Source organism: Amphibalanus amphitrite, unplaced genomic scaffold (assembly GCF_019059575.1).
Source record: "Amphibalanus amphitrite isolate SeventyFive unplaced genomic scaffold, NRLGWU_Aamphi_draft 000045F_arrow, whole genome shotgun sequence".
In the NCBI taxonomy this organism is placed as follows: Eukaryota; Metazoa; Arthropoda; class Thecostraca; order Balanomorpha; family Balanidae; genus Amphibalanus; species Amphibalanus amphitrite.
The window spans coordinates 1334004-1353654 of record NW_024881541.1 but is presented as its reverse complement, the minus strand read 5'-3'; the positions used below and the strand labels follow the sequence as shown (position 1 = coordinate 1353654).

Here is a 19651-nt window from a genome sequence, read left to right as displayed (position 1 = left end):
AGAAAATCTATTTTTTGATTTTTGGGGGTCAAAATCCAAAAAATTCGAAAAACAAAAATAGCAGTTTTGTAGCCCTCTTTATTCCACACCTTTTATGTAAAGAACATTTTTTTGTATCTCTAAAGCTGTAGGCCTGACAGCTCTTCCCGCGAAACCTTTTTTTGGGTCGAAAATGGCAAAAATGACGTAACTCTGACGTCATTAGCGGCCAACCTATCATAGCCTTTGGAAAAATTTTAGGTCATCATGTGCGCTAGCTACTCCCGAGAGGGTACTGAAAGTTTGGTGACAATCGGCGCAGCGGTTCTCGAGATATATCGAAAAAACTAAAGGGGGGGCAAAAAAATGCCCCCCCCACCGCCTGGAAGGTTAAGAGACGGTTGTTTCATATCAATTATTTTACATAAAATCATATTTCAAACCATAAATGAATGTTCGACAGCCAAATTAAAGAAACAATACCAATACAGGCTTACAGTTTAAGTTCGACATTGTGTTGTCTACGATTAGCCAGCTGATAACTCATTCCCGTACGTCGTAACTCTATAATGACCTTTGCTTATTGTCACATGTGCGCCGCATTCGCGATTGTTGCCGACGCCTGTTTGCAGGTCAGCCCACTACAGTTGTTATGCATATCGAAAAACCGATAAACTTTTAGGCGAAAAAAGGACTATTCCAGGCCCATTTTTGATTTTTTTGCGATATTAGGTAAAAACAGAAGCTTCTTATCCTAAGAAAAATAAAATGGGAAATCTTTGAAAGGTGGCACACTACCTTTAAAATACTTCGGTGCTGTTATGACACATAAATCGCTTATCAGCATGTTCCTCATCGTGTGATAAAGCCATATCCGAGGTAGAAAACAATAGCCGAGCCCCTCCCAATTTCCAAGCATTGACCTTATAAATAAGCAAAGGATCTAAGCGTAATCCTTAAGGGCGACTTTCCGTTACATATCCGTACATATGCGTCCTTATGGAAATCGGTAACGTAGCCATTGGCGACGCGCGCGACATCTGTGCGGCGACTGTGGCGACACCTGGTGGCTGCTTTTCTGCTGTATGTAGGTATTGGTTTTTTCCAGATATGATTCCTACTGCTACACCACTTTGTTGACCCAATACTAGAAAGTTATTTTGCCAGTAAAAGGCAAGCAACTTGAAACTTAAGTAATAAGTTTTAAAATTACTTATAAATGATTACGAGATAATAATAAATAAATTATGATGGAATAATTATATAAATATTCAACCGTGAAAATATATTCTGGTAGGTTTAGTAGAAATTAGTCCGTGCAACCTTGCATTTAGGGCCTTGGTTTTATCGAGACACGGACCAAAGCCTTCACTTCTTCTACAACACAGACATTTACCCAATATCCTCTTAATAAAGTCAAAATTGTCGCTGATAAATGTTTAGTTAGGTTTCATTTTTAACCCTCGCCCTGGCAGGCCATTTTTCATAACACGGCCTGGCAGGGGGGAGGGGTCGATGCGACCCCCCTCGCGATTGGCTCCTATGGCACCTACAGGGTGTAACGAAATTATCCGGACATCTTTCTTCGCGCTGTAATTAAGAAGCAGGACAATCTGATATTTTCTCTTTTGAGTTATTATAAAGCCACCTTTCATAAGAGCGCAGGTACAAATTTCTGGAGCCTTCCAGCCACTGGATTTTTCAGCACAGTGGGTTTCATGTAGAGCAGCGCCTTACTAACCTGTGCCCACAGTTGGGCGGCGCTGGTGGCGGGTGTCCCCTCATTCATCTCCTTCTGGACAATAGTCTATAAGATATTGATGGAATTGGGATGGGAACTATTTCCAAGCCATAGCCCGTTAGCCCAGAAAAACAATAGGTCCTATCGGCATCACTTCTCATTCTGCTAGGGACTTGAAGGTGGTGTGCCGCCCGCATGAAGACTGCGCGGCTTGAATCAGGCATCAGTACGCGTTCAGAAACCGAGCCCTCCTGTGCCGTCTGGCTGAATGGCTCCAACCAATCGCTAGCCAGGATGTTGCGCCGGTAATACTCGTCACTGATAGTAATTTTCTGTGGCGTCATGAACAGCTTGATATTGCACAGCAGCTGAACATGCTCCAGGGCTGGATTTTGGCCGGATGTTTGACGCCGGCGACGGCCGGCATGTTCGAGCTGCTGGCAGCCCACACATGGCCGATTTGATGGTTCAACGGACATCGCAGCTCGAACAGCTTCCCATCCGACCAGGCCACCTCATTCATGTCTTCCTTCGACCAGTGGACACGCCCTGGCGTGAGGCCAAAGGTGGTGGACTGGTTGTTTTCCCGCCAATTTCATTGTCTTTTCAGTTTGAAGAGCAGTAAAACCAAGCTAAAGGCGGGTAACGGTGACTCATGATGTGGGACCTCTTAATATCTACCTTGGTAAGAATTCGAGTCAGTTTGCGGATTAATTGGTGCCGTTTCCTTGTCGCTATCCTGACAACTCTCCTCACCACTTGGGCGCCCTTTGCGATCGAGGCCGGGGTGAGTCTGCCACCAAGTCCAAGCTTATTACGCCTCAGGCAGATGTGCTACTGGCTGCTGCTGATGTCCAGCTGCTGACAGACAAGCTTCTGGCTCATGCCACCATGCCACCAACACGTAGCCTTACTACGAAACGAGAGACTTCAGACTGTACTCCCTTCTCTCCACTCTGCCTTAAACGAAAACTATCAAATGAGCCCGGGCGGCGACTCGACTCTTACTCAGAGCAAGAGTCGTTTCGCAAGGTCAGGTCACTGCTGAGTTGAGAGCAGATACCAGAGGTATGCATTCATCCAATTTTCCAGCTTCTAACATTAAAAAAGGTATGGTGCAAGCAGATATGGCGAAAAAATAGATCTCCGGATAATTTCGTTACACCCTGTAGAAACACCAAATTTGGTAGGTAAGTGAGCCCCCTGGAGTTCTTGCCCTGTGCAAATTTCGTTGCTCTAGGTCAATATTTAGGGGGATTTGGGGGCGGTATGAATGTAAAAATTTCGCTAAAAGCAGGTCAAAAGTTTTTGGCTCATAACTTTTGATATAATTCAGACAGAGCAAAAAGAAAAGCACCAGTGAACTCAGCACGTCAAGGCGCGTCGAATGATATATTTTTTTGCTTGCTTAAGTGTACTTAAAAGGTTAAGCACATCTTAAGTACAACTTAAGTCTTAAGAATGATCGAAATGCTTAATGTTGCATATCATTTGACTCGGCTCTTCAAGAGGAACAGAATGATACCATTTTGAAAGCTGTATCTTTATTATGTGACAAGTTATTGGCACAAACGTCATTTGACCTCAGTTGACCTCATTTGACCTGACCCATGGATAAGTAGATACACCAAGATAAGTGGATACACCAAACAAAGAAGCACCAAGTGACATAATGTTAAGTACTGAGGCTTCAAAGCACAAAAGTGATAGAACGAAGCAGATATCTCGAGTGTTTTCCGAATTGAATATTTTCCCATAGGCTTAACATTACGACGTAATGACCTCTAACTGACCTCAGGTCAGTGACATAAAACACGAACTATATGTTATACAACTCGGTGAACTTAGCACATCCTGAAAGTTTGAAAGAAATCAGTGAAAAACTGTGAATTGGACAGGTGCGTAAAGAAAATTGAAATTTGACCATGACCTTGTACGGGTTTTTCTGACCTGGTGACCTGAACCAAGGTCATCCGGACCTGACATTTTCAGGTCATATTTAAAAAGGTTGCCCCATAGGCTGTGCCAAATGTGGCGGCGCTGCGCGCCGCCACATCTTTTTTGCCACCACGTTTTTGCGCTATCTTCGAAAAACTTTAGGGGAGGGTTAGGGTTAAGCCAGGGCCGAGGGTTAAGAAAATATTTTTGGTCTTTTTTCTGGAGCCATTTTAACTCTTTTCTTTTCTGATTCTTTTCGACCCGATACCTAAAACCCACCAAAACTGAACGTGCCAAATGAAAAATATCCAACTCAAATAACAATTTAGAAAAGCCTAAGACATCATGCAACTATCGACTGAATAGCTGCATGCTATGAATGCGTCCTAGATTTGAATTATCATTGTTCAATATTTTGGCTGGAAGTGGCGCTACCTCTCGCTTGCCCGTTTGTTTGAGATAATGATTCCCTTCAGTCGCATTCTTGCTGGTTCCACATGAACAGGATACCACCATACCGAAGTGAACGCGCCCGCAACAATCATCCCCTCCCCTCAGCCTCGGCGCAGTGGCGGGAGGCCCTGGACGGCCCACTCCCGGCGCTACGCACGCCCCATACCTGAACCACTTGACTTGTTCAAGTGGTTCAGGTAGCGCTTGCGTAGCGCTCAGGTAGGTCGTCCATGATAGGCGGCGGAACGGGGAGGGCACCGGGGCACCGTGCCCCCCTTTGATTTTGGTATTTTAACATTAGCCCTATGGGCGTTGCATGGAAAGAATGGGACCAAAATTCGGCAGTGCCCCCCCCCCCCCTAATTGAAGGTGTGCCGCCGCTACTGCGTCCATCCCTGAGGTCAACCAGGGTTTGCCAGATCCAGAATGGTCCTTATCGCCAAATTCGCCCCTCGAATTTCGCCAAAATTCGCCAAATAGGATGCACTGTATAAGCATACGTAGCAGCGCAAGTTGGCGTTCGTGTAACCGTGTTCACGATTCGTTTCCAAGTTCCCGATTTACCTATCTTGTTTCTCATATTCATCTACATAACAGCGTACCTTAACCAGCGCCAAATAAAATAGCAAAGGCAGAGGTGGAGATCTCGGGGGGGGGGGTCGGGGGGTCAGGACCCCCTGTAAACGAATTACTGCTATGTAAGTCAATGGCACTGCATCCAGCCCGCCTCCATCTGCCCGGCCTGGACCCCCCTGACATTTTGACAGATCTCCACCCCTGAGCAAAGGTCGTGCGAGATGTGGTTCAGAAGATATTTTCATCAGAAACATTTTATATTTGAGTGCCTAATATGAAACGTTGGAAGGTTAAATTAATCAGATTACGAAATATTTTGTAACGATGTTTTTTGCTTTGTTTTGTTTATTTTTAAAAATAATATTCGGTGATTTGGAGGCGAACTCTGGAAATTCGCCAATATTTGACGTTTTATCCCCTATCGCCAAACGCCGTGCTTCTATCGCCAATGACTTCCAAAAATCGCCAAATTGGCGACATATTGCCAAGTCTGGTAACCCTGAGGTCAACTGGTTCAGTGACTCTGAACTTTGCCAGTCCTTCCTCAGTCGGGCTTGAGGGATCCACCGCACCATTGCGCGGCACTTTCAAGACTGACTGTATGGTGTCAGGTGTGGTGCTTACTTTCATGTTGCCGAGCCGTTTGGTGCGGTCCTGGACCAGCAGTTTTTTGACGAGGTCCTTGGCCACGGGATCGATATGGCGCGGCCACTCGATCTTGCCGGCCAGGATTTTCTCGTAGATGCCGAACGGGTTGTCATCAAAGAACGGCGGGTAGCCAGACAGCATCTCGTAGACCAGGATGCCTGACGGAGGGCACAGCACAAACACCATGAGACATTGCGGCACACTATGATACATCTCGGCAACAAACACCATGAGACACTGCGGCATACTATGATACATCTCGGCAACAAACACCATGAGACACTGCGGCATGCTATGATACATCTCGGCAACAAACGCCGTGGGACACCGCGGCAGCAAACACAATGACACACTGCGGTAACAAACATGGTGGAATACCGCTGCAACAAACACTATGAGACACTGCAAAAGCCAACATGGTTGGACTGGAATGCCGCTGTAACTAACACCGAGAGAAATTGCTGCAACAAACACAATGAGACACCGCGGCAACAAACACGGAGACACCGAGGCAGCGAATACTGTGAGACACCGCGGCACACTGTGAGAGACCTCGGCAACAAACACCGTGAGACACTACGGCAGCCATTTTTCTCAGTGTACCACAACAGCTGGTCTGCTCCTCCGTGCGCCCCCTGTCCGTCTTACCCAGCCCCTGCCCGTCTTACCCAGCCCCTGTCCGTCTTACCCAGCCCCTGTCCGTCTTACCCAGCCCCTGTCATCTTACCCAGGCCCTATACGTCTTACCTATCCCCTGTCCTCCTTACCCAGCCCCTGCCCGTCTTACCCAGCCCTGTCCGTCTGACAAAACCCCTGTCCGTCTTACCCAGCCCCTGCACGTCTTACCCAGTCCCTGCACGTCTTACCCAGCCCCCTATCCGTCTTACCCAGCGCCCACCAGTCGACGGCTTTGTTGTGGCCCTTGGACTGAATGATCTCCGGCGCGAGGTACTCCGGTGTGCCGCAGAGAGTCCACGTCCTGCAGGAAGGCCCGCGGGGGTCAGAGACACGCATAGGTCAGATAACCGGGATTTGTCAGCGGCTTTGCCAGGCGCTTGGAATGCGGCATATTTACGTCTGGACAACGAGTTGCGTTGGAGAGGCCGGAAATAGTGGCGATTTCTGGACTGCAAGAATGGACCGTCATTGGAATGATTCTTTTTCAAACCGTGCACTGTTTTTAGCCGAAATTTGATAGTTACTACAAAATATTTATGTAATTACATTTGGCCAAGAATGAATGCCACCAGGGAAGGTTTTACTGCCATTGCATTTTGTCCAGAAGCATATAGTGCTGTTATATTGCAGTTTTTGCGCTTCTGTTACAAAATATGAAGCGAACATGCATCAGCACTCAAATATGTCTCGTCGAAAAACATAGAAAAGGCTGTGATCTGCACAGACTCAGCTTCATCGGTAAAGACAATAGCTCACAGAAAAATGGAAAAAAACGAAATCGTTTATAAAATAAAAAAGATGATTATTGGCTTTACCGATGAAAACAAACACGTCATTCTCCTGTGGATTCCGTCCCACGTTGGAATACAGGGGAATGAAAAAGCGGACAAGCTAGCCAAAGAAGGTCTTCATCTCCCATCTCGAAATCATCTCGCTCTCCCCCTTCCGGATTTTCTGTCTTCGCTCTTCCGTGCCTTCCAGAGATACTGCCAAAAATGCTGGATAGATGATCATACACCACATCTCTTCTCCATTAAACCGAAACTTTGCCATTTCTACTCTTCCCATCAAAACACAAGGATCAAAGAGAGAGTCCTAGCCAGGCTCCGGCTCGGCCACACCCAACTCACCCACAACTACATCCTGGACAGAGCACCTCCACCCATATGCCACCACTGCCGCGACCACCCACGCTACACCATCTCACACTTCCTCCTCCACTGCCCACACCTACACCAGCACCGCAGACATATAGTACAATACATTAACACACATGGACTCTCTCTCGACCTTCCGACTCTCCTGGGCGACACTCATCCGGATATCCACGACCTTCTGTTCGTCTTTCTCGCCGACGCTCGGATCATCAAGAGCCTTTAGCGTGTTAGGGCCGCGGCTGCCGCCCCTAAAACGCTAACCAGAGCCCTCGTCTCCCGGCTCACCCCCAAACGCACACATTAATTAATCGCGGTTACAGGGCTTTTTCCCTCGCGCCGTTTTGGCTTAGGTGCGAGGTTTTTGCCCTTTGCGTTAGGCGTCGGTTTTTTTTATTATTTAGGACTTTTTCTCCCGACCATTACACCCCACGACAAGGCCCCGCCGGGGGGCTGGAGCCTAGAAGGTCTTATACCTTCTGTCAGTGCGATGAAAGCTTCCCGGCTCCATTACACTGACACCAGCTCACAAGTGTTCATGTCTATCATGTATTGTTAATAAAAGTCATTCCCACTGTTGTGTTTGCGACTCCAGACATCTCGGCTCTTTGGCTGTACACGTAAGTACCTCCCTTAGCTTTGGTTCCACATTAAGATAGGATCCCACGTTGTTTTTGCTACCGGGTTCACATAAACCGGTTTAACGTAACACTTGCTGCCCGGCGAAAATTGCCGGAGTAACTGCCCCCTGCTCGGGAATGGCACTAGGCCGACCGAGCAAAAAAAAAAGCAACAGGTTCCAAAGTAACGTTGATGTATATCACAAAATATCATATAGACCTCAAGCTCTCATCCGTTGCATGATTGAGTAGACAGATTAACACATTTCAAGTTTATCTTGGATCAGAGGTATCAAAGTAATTCATCAGTGTCAGAGCCCAGAGAGGTTAATTTGAGGGGAAGCTACGATAACTGCTCTTGTCCATCCTGATCCACTAAGAAGTTATTAAAGTGACCATCCCACCTTAACATTAGTTTTGAGTTGAGATAGCCAAATTGGTGGCCATGGCCTGCAAATACCGGTTTGGGCACTCACAACATCGAAAAATGCTTTAATTCGGATATATTTAATTTCAAACTTGCAGTTTTCAGATTCTAAGGGGCCAATGCATTGGGATGCCCCCTTAGAATTTGTGACGTCAGCGGTGATCTAACGATTTTAAAACCTTATACTAGCATCTTTGTGAAGCAGCGGTGGATATATGCTATTTGCGCGCAACATCTGCCGCAAACGCCGTACTTCCAAAATGAAGTCGCTAGGAACAGCGGAGATCCCAAAAAGTAAACAAAAGTAAAAGTCTAATATCTTGAAAACCGGTGAATATTTTTCGGTGAAATTTGGTAGATATTCGTTTTTGCTCTTTCTGAACCGAGCGACATCACTTTCATGCCAATTCATTAGCTTTTTTGAAGGTGGGAGGGTCCCTTTAAATATTTTGTTTTGTGTATTCCAAGAGGAGAGGGAACTATTTTATTTGTGCCTTCATTGAGAATTGAAGATCGATCATTAAATTTTCAAGGCAGTTAATCAACCAAACCAAGCATTTAGCCATTCTCGTATATAAGCAGTGGCTAAGAAGAAAAGGTTGATAAATACTGAAGTTCAGTCATCTTACTTCAACTTGGCAGCAAGATCCCCAAGGACAGAGGATATATAAAGTATACCTATCCTGTAAATCAAAGTATTTTGGTGCCTGCAAAGGCTTGCGTTATTTGTGGTGTGCTCGCGGAGTGAGGCTATGAGCGTTTTTGTTGTGTTTATGTGGAGATTGAATATAACTGTGACCCTGTGTTTGTTTGTGTATTTACTACAGTCAAACATCACATCCACATAAAATACTCACCTAGCTCATAGGTGTACCCTGCAGAATTTGTACTTGTTGATGTCTGGAGCATGAACAAAGCACTAAAGTAGCTTAATTATCATTTCCCACAGTTTCTGAGCATCTAACATGGCACAGCAGTGCAGAGCAGCTTCAGAGAAGAACACTTTCAATGCACAGACTCACACCAGCCACCCAATGAGCCAGTTCCTCATTTGGCTGTTTCCCTGGATGCGGCTTGGCAAAAGTGAGCTAACTTGGCAACGGCTTGACGCGAGCTAACTGTTTTTAAGTTGTTAGCAGGTAAGATTGAGTTAGGGTGAGTATCTATCACATAACTGGGTGCTCCTGCTATGGGTAGGTTGCAAATATGTGTGATGATTGAGGCAAGGTTAGGTTAGTCAGGTCACATTTTTTATGGACACTTGGCAAATTAAATAAAAACTAGCATAACCTAATCTAAGCTGACCAAACTAAACCTACACAACTACTAACATAGGTACTAAGCACCTAAGTTCTTGTGCCTACATCTCATACCAACTCGAAATAAAGTTCCTTGCTGGAAGATTACCCTCTAGTACATTTTATCCCAGCCCTGTGAAGAAAACTAATACTCCTAAGTCCTGAGTCACTTCTGGCCATCCACAGAAAGAATTGCGCTGAGAGCTTTGCTATTGTATATTGGACCAAAGATCACCATCACGAATGACTATTAACACGTATCATATGATCACATCGTTGCATGGCTTGTCACATTGACAATTTTACTTAAATCCTTTTTTCAAGAAATGCAAAGTTTCATTTGCCAGACACTTGAGTAATGCACATTGCCATCTGCATAGCAAAGTAAAGCTGCCCGAGTTCGTTCATTCTAGATTTTTTCACTTCATAGTAAGCACTTCATAGTTATAATCTTGCTGTTATAAGTTATAATTAATTATTCATCCCAATACATAAATAGACAATATGCAATCATCAGCAAACATTTTTTGACTTGATACTGCTCAGCGTGCTCTACAGTATTGATCTCCTGCAATATTATAGCTTGTTTTCGGCCAATAAGCTCTTTTGATTTTACTTTTATTGCTGATAAGTGAGCCAGATCAACTTGCGTTTATCAACCAACATTTCCTAACTTCAACTTGATCTTGCTCAGGACGATCAGGACCTCTCTTAGCATCCTCCTGGATACGTGGGATTGTTTTCAGTCAACATTTACTTACCTGGTTGGTTCCCTTCACCAAGTATACAGTCACAGGAAGGAGTGGCAAGGAAAAGAAAGGAACCCATATCGAAAGACACGCCAGTTCCGTTTAAAGACCAGCCATGTTTGAGTATTGCAGTGTGTGAGCCATGAACTGGAAATGTGTGTCGCCATTTAACCTATCGTAATACATGATCGAGTATCGGGTGTTAGTACCTTTTGTTCTCGCTAATACCCTAATTTCACACTAATTGCGTTTCACATGTCACATTAGCACCAAATATTTTACAAACGTATATGAAATATACACAGGGCAAGAAGGCTAGACATAATCAAATAGCAGGTCCGGTATCACATCATCTAACCCTCGCTTAAAAGCAGATACATCAGGGGCATCAACAACATGTTCTGGTAGGCGATTCCATGCATTGACACATCTCTTTGAGAATGATCTTTTCCTCACATCTGTGTTCACATGCGTCACACCAATCTTGTACAAGTGTCCCCTGGTGACACGGGTGAAGGGCTGAGGGAACATGATCTCCGGGGGGACGCAGCTTTTCCTGTGGAAAATTTTTCCAATACTGTATGAGATCTGCTCGCGAAAGCCGTCCCTTGACCGAGTACAGACCTAACTCCCTCAGCCTGTCACTATATGCGAGATGTTCGAGCATGCTATTTGCTTGGTCCAGTACCTTTGGAATCGTTCGAGCCTCCGATCATCCTCGATATAACCAGTGTGCCAAACGCACGAGGCATATTCAAGCACAGGTCTCATGTGCGTTTTAAGAAAGAACAACATGAATTCCCGAGACCGACAGACAGTAGATTTGAGGAAACTGTGCCCGAGACCAGCGACCTTGCGGGTGACAGATGATATGTGGTCGTGGAACTTCAGTGAGTCATCAACGATGAAACCGAGATCGGTATGGGACTTGGGAGTAGGTAACTCTTTACCATCTAAGACGTAACGGGGCGAGGCATGCTGTCTCCTAGAAAACCGGAGCACCACGCATTTGTTAGGATTCAGGCGAAGACCCCAAGACTTGGAAGTGCTGGACAGAGTGCTTATATCAGTCTGAATCTGTCTTTCTAGCTCGTGTAAACCAGATAAGTCTCTGTGTGTTTTACCGCAAGCATATATCTTTAAATCATCAGCAAAAATTTTGTATTTGCAACTGAGGCCGGAGGCGACAAAGTTGATATAGACAAGAAACAACAAAGGCCCCAACACCGAGCCCTGTGGGACTCCGCTGGTAACAGAATTAGGGCTACTGAGTTTGTTGTTTACACTGACTCTCATCGTTCTGTTGGAAAGAAAGGAGGATATCCAACTCAACACCTCTCCTGCTATGCCCAAGTAACTGAGTTTCTTAATCAGAACTGCGTGAGGTACTACATCGAATGCTTTACTGTAGTCAAACAACACCATGTCCACAGCCCTCCCCTCATCAACTCCCTCTGACACCTCCTCATAAGCCAACAAGAGCTGTTCTGCCGTAGAGTGACCAGGACGGAATCCAAACTGGTGGGACGACAGCAATGACGATGAATCGAGATAATCATAGATTACATCGCAAAGTACACGTTCGAGTCTTTTACATGTAACGGATGTTAGGGACACGGGACGGTAGTTAAGTGGATCGAGTCGTAAGGGTGCCACTCTCTTCGTCTAGCATCATTTGGTCTAGTGCCTTTTGAGCTAGTGCAATTGGTCTAGTGCTTCAGCTGGTCTAGCGCCAGTTTGGCTAGTTTCGTTTGAGCTAGTGCCAAAGTGCCATTCATTTGAGCTAGTGCCTTTGGTCTAGTGCCGTAATTTCGTCTAGCTTTCAGCAGACTCATTTCCATGATGGAGGTGTATTATCATGCTTGGCACAATAATTAGATTCACGAGGAAAAGATTTTGCGGTTATTTTATTTTTTTAGCTTTCATTCCTTTTCTATTTCGACTGAAGCGAGGTAAATTTGTTGTGTGATAGACGCAAATTACGGGTTATCGGCTGTAGCTATGGAAATTTTTAAGTCATCAAGGGGTGGGGACAAATTAAGCTTCGAAGGTTTTGTCTACCGAAAGAATACTTCAAAGATTACCACTCAAAATTGGCGATGCGAAAACAAAGGATGTAAAGGATCTGTTTCAACATCATTACGATATCATACCGAAAGACAAGTTGTTACTAGGCAAATTCACAACCACCCCCCAGTTCCGGCAAGAGTTGAAGTTGTTTCGGCATTGGACAAAGCCGTGGAACAGGCAGAAACGTCAAATTTGCGTCCAAGAAGAATTATAAGTGATATGAATTTGAGTAGAGAAGCCACAACAGAAGCTCCAACTAGAAAGGCAATTTCGCAACGTATCCAAAGAAAACGAAAACATTCAGAAATCGGACATGAAGTAGCGCCACTCAACAGGTCAGGCATTATAATTCCAGAGAAGTACAAAACGACAAAACGGGGAGAAGAAGAGCATCGTTTCCTGCTGTATGACAATGAAGATGATGGAAACGACAGACTGATAGTCTTTTCTTCCAAAGTCATGCTAGACGAATTAAGCAAAAATAACATTTGGATGATGGACGGAACATTCAAAGTGGCACCTACTTTATTTCTTCAGTTATATACCATACGTGTTATCATTGGCGGGCCAAATGGACACGTCTTTCCTTGCATTTATGCCCTTTTGCCCAACAAAACTACTCAAACATATATAAAGCTTTTCCAAATTTTAAAGGATGCTCGCCCAAATCTTGCGCCTCATCTTTGCATCATGGACTTTGAGTTTGCTAGTAAGCGCGCTTTGTTAACTGAATTTCCTCAAGTGAGTGTAGCAGGCTGTTTCTTTCATTTAACTCAAGCGGTTTGGCGGAAAGTTCAGGGAGCTGGCCTAACGGAAAATTGCATTAATCAACCGGAAGTTCGAGAAGCGGTGAAATCCCTCTGCGCTCTTGCCTTCCTTGACGTTGAAAATGTGAACGAAGCTTTTGAACAACTTCAAGAATATGTCAAGCAAATTGCCATCGAGGGATTAACAGACCTTTATGATTACTTTGAGGACACATATATAGGAAGGCAAGGGCGCAGAGGGGTTCGCCGAAACCCCCAAATTCCAAAAGAAATGTGGAATGTTAAGGAAAGGACCATATCTGGCATACCCCGAACAACCAACAAGCTTGAGGGATGGCATCGGGGGATACAGGCCATGCTGGATTCCCCCCATCCCTCCATCTTCCGTTGCTTCGCAGCGCTCCAGCGTGAAGAAAATTTACAAGTTAACGATCTTTTCAGGTTTAAGGCGGGTCATGACGTTCAAAAATCCAAGAAAACTGTTAAAAATATGAATAAACGCCTGACAACACTTATAACCAGACTAGCGGAAGGCACCATAGAGCGGGCGGAATTCCTTCGTGGCGTGGGATATGCTATCACACTGAACGTTTAAATCCGAAACATCAAGATTTGGGCGGGTTGCCTTTAAGGTTTGAAGAAACTCTATATATGTTTGTTCCGGCAAAAGGGCATCTGAACTAAGTACACCAACATCCGAACATCTGAAATCTGAAGTGTGTTATACATAATCGAACGAACGAAATATATACGACAACGAGCATCTCAGGGAACTATATATTTCAAATAAATTTCGGGAACTAGCACAAATGAACTAGACCAAATATGACACTAGCTCAAATGAAGCTAGCTCAAGTGGCACTAGACCAAATAAAGCACTAGACCAAATGAACTAGCCCAAACGATACTAGACCAACAGACACTAGTCCAAGTGGAGGGGACTCGAGTCGTAACCCCTTCTTAAAGATTGGAATAACCACTGAATGCTTCCATGCCTCTGGCAACTGGCCCTCCCTCAATGAACGAAAGTATATAGCATGAATTGGCTTAGCCAAAGCACCGGCACAATTCTTGAGTACAAGAGGATGTAATCCATCGGGACCCATAGCTGTGTTGCCATCCGTGGCTGCGAGCAAAGTCATTACATCTCCCACAGTCAGTTGGATATCCTGCAAGTGATCATCATGTCTCTGGTGAGGTGCTTGGTTGACTGGCTCCCCCTGAGTGTATACAGAGCAGAAGGCTTGTGCTAGACATTCACTCATTAATTGAGGGTCTGAACTGACGGAGTGATCATTTAGCCTCAAGGGGCCGACAGTGGTTGGAACAGACTTCTTAGAACGAATGTATGCATGCAATAGCTTAGGATTATCTTTCCACTTCTCAATCAATGAATGTTCATACCTAGCCTGTGACTGAGTGCTGAAATTACGAACTTGCTTGTTGAGGTCGGTGAATATTCCATAAGCCTGCAGTGCAGCTGGGGAGCGACGGCCATGTTCTAACCTCTTTACCTTGTATGTCTGCCATGCCCTCCTGCGTTCCCTCACAAGTGCATTTGGAGGGGTCGTGCGCCACGGTGGTTTAGACTGGGGCGGCCTCCGAGGTTTCAGGGGTATCAGACCTTCTGACAACTCCTTGACAATATCACAGAGACGGTCAAATGAATCATTTGCACTACGCTGCGCAAGCTCGAAATCCCAGTCAACATCCGCTAGAATCTGATTTAACCTATCATAGTTCCCCTTATGCCATAACATACGAAGATCTGAATGAGAATCAGTTTCTGGAACAGTGAGACCCACAACATAGTCAAACACCACAGGACAGTGATCACACACTGGTAGTGGAGCCTCCACTGTAACATTTGCAATACAATCAGGTTCTGTGGAGAAAACAAGGTCAAGCGTGTTTCCTGATGAAGGGTATGTTGGTTCCGAGACCCACTGCTGAAGACCCAAACCGTCAAACATGCTTCTAATATGATATAAGTCAATCACAAGAGATTTAAAACATCCAACAAAGCGACGTACACGAGTACGAAAACCACCAGATGAACTCGAAAAAGGCCTTGAGAGCCAAGTGGTGCTCCATTTGTTTGTTTACAATAATTGTAGTGCTGCTGTATTGTTTTAGGACTCTAACGTTCGGCTTATAAAAATTCAAACATTTTTACAAAATCTGTAAAGCAAGTAATATTTCTCTGAAAGAACTAAAATATTCAAAAGCCAAACACTATGAACTACAGGAATCGGAGCGAAAAAGTAACCCCAAAATCCAGCCTAATCACCGGCTCCTAAAACTGCGACAAAATCAGCACTTTTCCCCGCAACTCGTTGTCCAGACGTAAATATGCTGGAATGCGTGGAGGGGCAATGTTTTATGAAGAAACGTTCGCGCGCTATGCAGTACTGGGCTGGTGTTATGTCGCCCGTGCCATCTCGAGCGGCACTTTCATTTCATGCATACAGGGTGCCCCGTAAGTTTGTTGACACATTTCCCATGTCAATAAAGCATATGAAAACCATTCCAACCAAAGATCTTAGGTTGTAATAGGTGGGTGAAATCACGTGACCAAAAAATGGCGATGGGTTCAACCCATTTTTCTTCTTCTAAAACCTCACGTAAATCCTACGGACTTTTGTCAGTGTGTTACAAGATGGTAAAGATCTTCATTTTACTGCCGGGGACATCTGATTTTCTTCCCTATCTCATAACAATATGAACAGAGCTTCACATCAAGTCCATAAAAACGAAAGTAATTTTTGATGCACCACTCAAAATCCGAGCCTTTTGTTGAGGGACAGGGAGCCTCAATTTCATATGGTTCAGATATAGCTCAGGCGTGACAAACAATCTAGCTGTTCGAAAAGCAGAAACTAGCTGTTCGTAGATGCTGACAAGTGTCAACGAACTTTGAAGTAGCAAATCACCACGTAGTATTTCTTATGTTTAGACTTATGCAATAGTTTAGAACAGCCTACTTATTTATGTTGTTTGAATGTTTATGTTCATATTTATTTTGCAAAGTGGATGTCATAAACTCACTGGCGGATCCAGGGGGGCCACGGGGGCCATGCCCCCCCCCCAAAGGCCTAAAGTGGCCTGTTTGGCCCCCCCAAAACGTCAGAAAAATTGCTAAGAAAATATACCTTGATGGAGGTTTTTAGCCACTTGGTGAAGTAAAGCTTTCCACAGCATAGTATGGAAGCAATATGGTAGCAGTGAGGGTCAGTCAAAAGTTGCGCGAGCGGAGTCGACCTTAAAAAAAGACTGTTGTTGGCACGTGTTTGTGGCGCGGCAGCTGGTAGTTGGCGGTGTTTCGCGTGGTGTGGCATCACTGGCGGATCCAGGGGGGGGGGGGGGCACGGGAGCCTGAGGTGCCCCTGACAGGTCCGTGGTGCCCTTGCTAGGCCTGTGGTGCCCCTGGACCCTGGCAGGCCTGTGGTGGCTCTGGCGGGCCTAGGGTGCCCCTGCTAGGCTGCTGATGCCCCTGGGACCTGACAGGACTGTGGTGCCCCTAACAAGCCTAAAGCGCCCCCAACAGGCCCAAGGTGCCCCTGCGTGATGCCGTGATGCCTGCGAGGCCGGTAGGGCCCCTGACAGGCCCATGGTACCCCTGCGAGGCCGGTGGTGCCCCTGGCAGGTCTCTGGTGTCCCTGACAGACCTGGGTGCCCCTGACAAGCCTGTGCGGCCCCTCACAGGCCCGTGGTGCCCTTGCTAGACCTGTGGTGCCCCTGGCGGGCTGGTGGTGCCCCTGCTAGGCCGATGGTGCCCTTGACAGGCCTGTGGTGCCCCCGGGCACCAAGGGGGGTCATGACCCATGTGGCCCCCCTTGGATCTGCCACTGATACATAATATATTGATTTGTACAGGCTAGACCGGTGGTGCCCCTGGCAGGCCTGTGGTGCCCCTGCTAGGCCCCTGGTGCCCCTGGGCCCTGACAGGACTGTGGTGCCCCTGACAGGCCCAAGTTCCCCTGCAAGGCCGGTGGTGCCCCTGTAAGGCCTGTGGTACCCCTGGTAGGCCTCTGGTGCTCCTGACAGGCCCATGGTGCCCCTGCGAGGCCGGTGGTGCCCGTGTCAGGTCTCTGGTGTCCCTGACAGACCTGGGGTGCCCCTGACAAGCCTGTGGGGCCCCTCACAGGCCCGTGGTGCCCTTGCTAGGCCTGTGGTGCCCCTGGCGGGCTGGTGGTGCCCCTGCTAGGCCGGTGGTGCCCCTGACAGGCCTGTGGTGCCCCCCGGCACCAAGGGGGTCATGACCCATGTGGCCCCCCTTGGATCTGGAACTGATACATAATATATTGATTTGTAAAGGCGTTATGGCTTATGCAATATGCAATTGCAGACACTTGGTATCCCTCACTTATCCCTCATTGGGGGCTCTGGCGGGCTCCTGAGGGCCCACGTCTATCTCCATTCTCCGGGAGCCCTAGACGGGCTTTTTTGGGTCCTTTCAGTCCACTATAGCATAAGAGGTCTCCACGCGAGTCCTTTACAGTCCTATACAATATGTCTCACTTAAATGCCCATCTCTTCACAATTCAAAAAGTGGACTCACCAAAATGTGATTGCGGGAATGACAATGAAAACACCGATCATTTCATCTTCCATTGCTCAAAATACACATCCGAACGTAACGATCTTTTTAACAATCTATCACAAACATTAAAAACAGACTTTAGACGACTCTCCGCAAAGCAGCAACATGACATTCTAATTTACGGCAGCGATCTCAACAGCAGTGACGGTATGGCAGTGGCCCTAAATTTTCAAAACTTTTTAATTGCATCAAAGAGATTCACTCCAGTGTAAATTTTTCACCTTTTCCTCGGCCTGTAGCTTCTGTTTCGATCTCCGGAGAGGAACGGCGGGCGAGAGGCGACTTCAACTGCTGGTGAGCTGTGCCGTGGCGGCGGCCGCAGCCGTGTTTACATTTGTTTATGTATGTCACTCAGACAAGGCGCTTTGAGTTAAGCTTTTGCTTTTGCGCCTGTCTTATATTTTGTACAAATTCAGCCCGTATTTTTGTTTAATAAACTTGGTTATGATGATACATCTGAGGGCGTACCCTGACGTCTGAGGTACCCAACTGCAGCTCCAATGGTCTCTTACACTGGCGGATCCAGGGAGGGGGCATTTAGGGCCATGCCCCTTTCCCAGAGGCCTAAAGTGGCCCGTTTGCCCCCTCCCCCAAACGATAATGAAACATAGTTCAATCAGTGCGTGGCCCAGGAGCCGAGTTAGACTGGGGGTGTTTTACCACCTCCCGGCCCGCAAAGGGACCCAAGCACTGACTCGAAGCGGGTTAACTGGTCGACAAAAGCAATGGTAAGTGTTCACAAAGTAATATAAAGACATGGGTCGGGTGGGCTACCATTTATATATTTTTCTTTTTAGTAAAAAAAAAAATCATAGTGTCAGGGCTGTGACGAAAAATAAGTGGCCTAAATCCGATGAGAAAACAGGATTTGGGGGTACCCTAGGTTTGGCTCCGCATGAGTTGCCCCCCCCCAAAAACGCAAGCCTGGATCCGCCAGTGCATGAACTTGATTGTTTTTGGCAGTCTTTCCAATTTCATTGAATGATTAGAAGATGCAAAATTGTGTGTTGCATTCTTAGATTTTTTATAGGGAGTACACTGTAAACTCATTTTGACAAGGGGTTGTCGTACAACGACGAGCGTTTGTCAAAAATACTAATAAAGGTTATGTCGAACGACGAATATCTTGTCATAGTTGGTTGAATCATCAGGGCAAATTTAAGTATCAGCCCCAGCACCTTGTCGACCATTCATAAAATTGACGAGGATTATGGAGGCTATTGTGAAAACTACCAGGGTCTTATTCGTAATATGGAACATATATTTGCTTATGATTTGTATTTTATATCCTTGTCGAAAGAACCAGCTACACCATTGCAACAATACTGATACATACTTATGTAATCCATGTCCTTGTCGAAGGTATCAGCTACACCTTTGCAACACAGACTTAGTTACGCTAGTTAGACGTGTTAGTAGTAACATACACAAAGCTGTTACTTGTTATATAGGTGGCGCCAAAAACGTTTCCGGCCGTTTCATTTTGAAAGTTTCAGTTGCGCACCAACCGCCGTGCAGTGATGTGGCCTCCTGCGCACTTCCGTGAAAATGGTAGGTGATAACAGTGTTCGGTCGTTTTTGTCATTTTTTAATGAAATGCTTGTCTTTCAACTGATAGTAATGCAGATTGAATCGGAGAAATTTGCTGAATAAGTGCGTGATGTATGGAAGCAAGCACAATGTGTTCTGCTCCAGGCCATATTGTTCTGCATATGCTATAATATAGCGATGCTTTCTTTCAGGCTTTCATCAGGAGCGAAAGCTCCAGCCTGCAAGCAAGGGTCGCTACACTGAAGACAGCAAACTGCAGAAACTCAAGAAGTCTAAAAATGAAAAAGCACCTGAATTCCAAGGGGCTAATGAATTTTAATGCCCCTTAGATTCGAATGGGTTTGCCCCTTAAAATTCGTGTTCCGCGGACTTCGAAATAACATATTTCCGAATCAAGGC

The 19651-nt window shown here is 45.9% G+C and overlaps 1 protein-coding gene across 2 annotated transcripts in view; it reads right to left on the bottom strand.

The window, feature by feature from the left end:
• The window catches only part of LOC122377485 (cAMP-dependent protein kinase catalytic subunit 3-like), a 156940-nt gene that overhangs the window by 21518 nt on the left and 115771 nt on the right, over positions 1–19651 (bottom strand). For both annotated transcript variants that reach the window (XM_043357543.1, XM_043357544.1), the window contains exons 5-6: positions 6223–6314; positions 5312–5493 (exon numbers count right to left, since the gene is read on the bottom strand). In XM_043357543.1, the coding sequence (XP_043213478.1) occupies positions 5312–5493; positions 6223–6314 (274 nt within the window). The remainder of the gene's footprint in view (positions 1–5311; positions 5494–6222; positions 6315–19651) is intronic.